General features: G+C 37.4%; 1 protein-coding gene across 1 annotated transcript; it reads right to left on the bottom strand.

The window, feature by feature from the left end:
- Positions 1–1,304: 1,304 nt before the first annotated feature.
- On the bottom strand, positions 1,305–2,909 carry LOC120987215 (nodal homolog 2-A-like). The gene is made up of 3 exons (XM_040415808.1): positions 2,529–2,909; positions 1,565–2,274; positions 1,305–1,457 (listed from the first exon to the last, which is right to left on the bottom strand). Exons 1-3 carry the CDS (start codon positions 2,803–2,805, stop codon positions 1,305–1,307), a joined length of 1,140 nt encoding a protein of 379 aa, XP_040271742.1. The 5' UTR covers positions 2,806–2,909.
- Positions 2,910–6,280: the final 3,371 nt, after the last annotated feature.

The following is a 6,280-nucleotide window of genomic DNA, read 5'->3' as shown; positions in this document are numbered from 1 at the left end:
CCCCATAACAGTGCCATCCCCAGATCCCCCATTAACAGTGCGATCCCCAGATCCCCCATTAACAGTGCCATCCCCATCTGGGGGGTTTCTTTCCTGGGCTGGACTTTTATAGCCACCCCAAATTTTACTTGCATCCCTGTTCTCTAAAGGGGGGGGTGTCTGTGGATGACACTGTTAAGGGGGGGGGGGGTCTGTGGATGGCACTGTTATGGGGTGGGGGGTATCTGTGGATGGCACTGTTATGGGGTGGGGGGGTCTGTGGATGGCACTGTTAAGGGGGGGGGTCTGTGGATGGCACTGTTATGGGGTGGGGGGGGGTCAGTGGATGGCACTGTTATGGGGTGGGGGGTCTGTGGATGGCACTGCTATGGGGTGGGGGGTATCTGTGGATGGCACTGTTATGGGGTGGGGGGGGGTCTGTGGATGGCACTGTTAAGGGGGGGGTCTGTGGATGGCACTGTTATGGGATGGGGGGGTCTGTGGATGGCACTGTTATGGGGTGGGGGGGGGTCTGTGGATGGCACTGTTATGGGGTGGGGGGGTCTGTGGATGGCACTGCTATGGGGTGGGGGGGGGTCTGTGGATGGCACTGTTATGGGGTGGGGGGTCTGTGGATGGCACTGTTATGGGGTAGGGGGGGTCTGTGGAGTGCCATCCACAGATTCTCCACCCCATAACAGTGCCATCCCCAGATCCCCCATTAACAGTGCGATCCCCAGATCCCCCATTAACAGTGCCATCCCCATCTGGGGGGTTTCTTTGCTGGGCTGGACTTTTATAGCCCCCCCAAATTTTACTTGCATCCCTGTTCTCTAAAGGGGCGGTTTTAGGGGGCGGTCCTAGGGGTGGGTAGGGGCATGGCCAGGGGAGGGGGGGGGGGGGGGTGAGTTCCACCAGCTTTTCTCTGAGAAAAAAAGCCCTATATATATATATATATATATATATATAGCCATGTCCCAAAACAAAAACACACAAGACAGAATTGCAAATTATTATTTTTTTTATTAAACCTCTCAAAATATAGAATATATATATATCTACACATTTATACAAATATCACCTTAGCAATGTGAATGGATATTTACAAAACATAGAGTTGATTGAAATTTCTTTGGTTTTCTCTCAAGGCAGAATCTTTGATATGGTCCCCAAACATCACGCATATTTGATAGCTTTAGTCTTTTCATATGGGCTACACTCTAAAGCATTTCTATGCTTGGAAGGTGTCTTGTATGACCACTACAGGTTAAATTATATTTCAATTATAGCTACTATGGCAATCATGAAATTTCTGTTATGTTCTCTCAATGACATCCACATTCTTCAACAATCATATCTTCATGGTGCTTCAAGACCACCTTTCCTTCTTCATGCATCAGCATAGATAATGGGCTCATCTTCACTGGGCTACACGAGGAACAACCAACTGTGTCTGGATTGTACAACTTCACCAAACTCTAAAAAATATAAAAAAAATTATATTATTTTTATTTATGAAAGGATAAATGCAGCTATAAAAGTTAATAAATATAAAGTAAATATATAGAAAAATAATAATAATTACCTTAATATAAGCATGGTTGGTTGGCTTGAAGATCTCACTCAGGGGGGTGGGACAGGCTCCTTCACATCTGTATGCATTGAAATTGTTGGGATAGATTATCTGGTCTCCCCATCCAATCTTTTCGAAGTCTATAATCATGTCTACTTTTCTGCACAAAGGTCTTTCATCTTCAATAGGTTTGGAGGGAAAGTTAGCCATGATCATGCCATGCATTGCATGTCTACCTTTCCTAAGTATCCTAGTACCAGACATTGGGTTTATCACATATTTAGATGACTCGACTGTCTGGATTAGGTTGGGATATCCATAGAGGTTAGTAGAAGGAGTGTCCTTGGTAAAAACCACCAACACAATTCTTTCAGTTGAAACTTCTGTACATATGTTTCCTCGATCATTCTTAGACATTCCCATGTCCTTCATGTCTTTTTGATTATCAGAATTTTTTTCTTGATGGAAATAAGATTGCATCATCCTGGTGATATTGACAGTCCTCAAAGTCGATCCGTTTTCATTACTAAGGTCAATTTTCATTGACCCTACAAAGATCTTCCTTTGGCCTTCTTTACTATCATAGATGTCAAGGGTCGCATTATAGTTTCTCTCAGTAGAAGAAAGCTGCATCCTCAACTCTGCCAATTGTATTTCATGGTTGCTTGTGAGGGAAGACATATCAAAGGATAACACCCAATGATTTGTCAGTTGAGAGCAACCTGGAAGCAATAAAAGAAAATTAAGGTCAACAACTGTGCTACATGATCACTAATTTTGCCAAATACAATGCATTCAATGTTATATATATATATATATATATATATATATATACGTTAGAAAAAAGTCATTATCTATAGGGTAGCTATTATAAGATATCAAATACTTAGCTCCAGTTGTCTACAATGTCTTATTGAAAAAAACAGGAACAATTAAACATATGACAATTATCTTAATATAATCAATATAGACTTACTTTTGGCAGAGAGGCTTAGAATGGTGTCAGAATCTTGAAGAACGGAGTGTTCCAGGTCTGTCATGTTCCGCATGATGAGGGTCTGATAGAGTTGCATCATGAAAGGAGAGTACTTCATGTTTTGGGAGTCTGTCCTTCCATGTAGACTGGATGATTTCTTGAAACCAAGGTTTGAATGTTGAAGAGGAATCCTTGTTTGTTTCCCTGGTAGAGAAGAAGGCATTCCCAGAACCATGGAGAGGATTGCGAAGAGTAGAATGGAGTTCAACCAAGACATCTGTGTACAGGTCTTCTGTAATGTCTCTCAGGATATGAACTTCTCCAAGAATGAAGTGAGGTCTTGAAGGTTCTCTTAACTTATATATCTGTGGATCAAAGGTCTCCATGTTAACACCTTTGACCTTTCATCTATGTAAATTCAACAAAGGTTAAGGCCACAATAGACTTCTTTTATTATGTAAATGAAACAAGTCATCATGTCATGTGACATAAGGTACTTATGTCACATGACATGATGACTTGTTTCATTTACATAATAAAAGAAGTCTATTGTGGCCTTAACCTTTGTTGAATTTACATAGAAGTTCATACAAGAAAAATCACCTTTAATGTCTGTAAAACAGAAACTCTACTTGAGAATTTAAAAAAAACTTTTGTTAGGGGGAACACAGCCAGTAAGTTTTATTTTTTTCAGTAATGCTGCCATAATGTGTTAAACAGTAAATTGTAATATTTTCCCAATTCTATCTATCTATCTATCTATCTATCTATCTATCTACCTCATATCTATTTATTTATCTATCTATAGATTTGCAATAATGTCATTAGTGTTTGAAGATAGCTATAGTTTCTACAACCTCCAGTTATGTCTGTGTTACTAATCATTCAATATATATATATATAGTAATAAATAGGAATCTTTGTTTAAATATATAATTTAAATATAATTTAAATTTGTCATATCCAGATTTTAAAGATCTAGAAAAAATGACAACAATGTTATCCAATCAGTAACTTTAGATATTAGTAGCAATAAGAAATTGTTCATTATAATAAAAATAAATGGTTGAATATAATAATAAAAAAATAAATAATATGTATAATATATATGTATGTCTTTACTTAAACTTGTTTTTTTTTTACTTTTTTCTACTTGTATACATATTAACATCTTGTTATTGGTATTCATTTTTATTATAATAATAATCTTTATTTATACAGCGCCAACATATTCTGCAGCACTTTATAATTCCAAAGTTAATTTATAAAAAGTTCTAAATAGCAAAGCCACAGACAAGTCAGTAATTAGAACAAGAGGATTGAGGGCCCTTCTCACAAGAGCTTACAATCTACATTTTATACTTAACCACTTCCAGATTGGGCCTCCCTACTGACAGAGCCTAATTTTGCAAATCTGACATGTGTGACTTTATTTGGTAATAACTTTGGAGCACTTTTACTTATTCAAGCCATTGGATAAGATTATTATTTTTTCAACAGGAGAAAATGCTCCCCACATTTAAGACTCATTTTTCCTGAATATGGCGAGATCCCATACATGGTCGCAAACTGCTGTTTGGGGGATATAGCAGGAATGTCTGAAAATGGTTTTTAAGAGCCAAATCGGTTTTAATTTTTTGTTGACTGAGCTATGCTGGGGCTTATTTATTGTGGGACAAGCTATAGTTTTTATTGGCACCATTTTGGGGTACATTTGGCTATTTTTCTCATTTTTCATTCTCAGTGTTTGGGAGGTGAGGTGTGCAGGTGGTTGTTATCATTTTTTATGGGGTTCACCATACAGTATATATGAAATAGTAATTTTATTCTGTAGGTTGATAAGATTATGACGAAACCAAATGTATATAGTTTTTTTTTATGTTTTACTAATTTTGTATCATACAATCATATTTTTATTAAATATTTGTTATATTTTGCATCGCCAATTACTAACATCCATAACATTTTTATTTTATGGCCACATAGATCTCTGAAGGCTTGCCTTTTGCAGGACAGACTGTAATTTTTATGGGTACCATTTTCGAATACATAATACTTTTTGATCATATTTTTTTGGGGAGGCGAAGTGTTTTGTTATAGTTGTCCTGATGGGATAGATCATTTGATATTTTTATATGCGGCGATACACAATTGTTTTAATTTTTTTTTTCAGTTTTACACAATATGAGTATTTTTAAAAAAATCATGTTTTTGAGTTGTCATTTTCTGAGAGCTATAACCATTGGTACAAGAAAATTTAGACTAGCACATTCGTATTCATAGTCACAGGTGCATATCCATCAAGCAAACATGGTTGATAAAAAAAACGCCTGGTAGATGGGCCCGACACACGTTTGATCAAAAATGTGCCCAAAAAGCTTCTATTTTTCCATTTATAGTAGGTGTAATACCACTTTAATTTAGAATGATCCCCATTTCTCAGCTCTATTGCTTGTATGTAAAATGTTGTGCAGCCTTTGTTTTTATCAGCTGTAACCATTGCACCGCAATCTGCGCTTTCAGCTTTGAAATAAACAGACAATAACCATTAGGTAGTATGTACCAGCAAAAAATCCTTTATTAAATATATATATATGTAGAAAGCCATCACATTAAAAATCTTAAAAACATTTAAAAAAAATTGAAATGGTCCTGAATGCTGCACAATTATCATAACATAAAACAGAAGGGTATAATACACCAAACTTTATACAGGTCTGAGGAAAATATACGAGGGGATGAGGAGAAGTTCTTGGCTTTGCCCCCTTCCAGTTGGAATTGAAAAATACATTTGACAGCTTGATATCTTGTTATGTAACTGTGCAAATATCAGATGTTTACGATTGTTATAACTATTTTTAATGGCAGAGTCGCAAAGGAATTTCACGTCTGTGGAGTTACGGGCCGTCATGAAGTTTTTGTTTCTCCAGGGAAAGGACATTCATACTGAGGACACTTCTCCCTTTCCCGAATCAAATCCTGACTCATTCATTTTAATGGGTCTGTGTACATGAGCGTAGTTTTCCATGCATCATTTCTGTGTTCATTTCTGAATTCTGGGTTTTTCAAGTTGCTCTGGTTTCATAGAGGTGAATGGGGCTTGTGTTAAAAAAAGCATTGAGACCAGATACAATAAAGATGCAAAGCATTTTTAATTGATGGTTGCTAGGAGATACAAGTAGTTCTTTTTTTACGCTCATAAAAGACGCATCAAAAACTGATTGCGCTCCCGTGGAAAAGACTGAAACACTGAACGCAATTACAGACAAAACTGACTGTGTCCAAAACTATCAGTTTCTTCCTTAACAGATCCTGACACAATCCATATAGTTTGTATGAAAGAAGCCTAATGGAGTTTTTCAGGTGCCTCCTTCTGTGTTCACCCTTGGACGGTTGAAAGCCGACCGCCCAATGCTCATTTCACCTTACATCTGCTATCAGAAAAAAGTTGGGAGGCTTCCATATTAATTAGATGGTTGTTCAGTCTCATGAAATTTGTGGGTTCAGCTGAGATTATATCTAAGCTTAAATCTTGATGAGTGCCTTTTATTCTACTTCCCGCAGGGCCGTCAACACACTTCGATGTCTTAGGAGTCATGTGATGCTCAAGTACTGGGACCAATCAGCTGTCCCGCAATTTTTTGCAAATCTCTAGTGGGAAATCAGGTGACTGTGGACATACACATATGGTGGCATTGGTGGTTGATGTTAAGTTGGATTTAAGGCTGAAATATTGTTTAGGTACAGGTTTA

The sequence above is a fragment of the Bufo bufo genome, chromosome 1, assembly GCF_905171765.1.
Source record: "Bufo bufo chromosome 1, aBufBuf1.1, whole genome shotgun sequence".
Taxonomy (NCBI): Eukaryota; Metazoa; Chordata; class Amphibia; order Anura; family Bufonidae; genus Bufo; species Bufo bufo.
The sequence above is the reverse complement of the archived record's forward strand: the minus strand, read 5'-3'. Positions and strand labels throughout refer to the sequence as shown.

What these genes read in the sequence shown, in the direction of transcription:
- LOC120987215 (XM_040415808.1), bottom strand. Translation starts at nt 2,805, where the DNA reads ATGTCTTGGTTGAACTCCATTCTACTCTTCGCAATCCTCTCCATGGTT. An exon ending in TCTAAGCCTCTCTGCCAAAA is followed by an intron (nt 2,275 to 2,528) that starts GTAAGTCTATAT and finishes TATTGCTTCCAG; the next exon opens with GTTGCTCTCAACTGACAAAT. An exon ending in CCAACCATGCTTATATTAAG is followed by an intron (nt 1,458 to 1,564) that starts GTAATTATTATT and finishes TATATTTTTTAG; the next exon opens with AGTTTGGTGAAGTTGTACAA.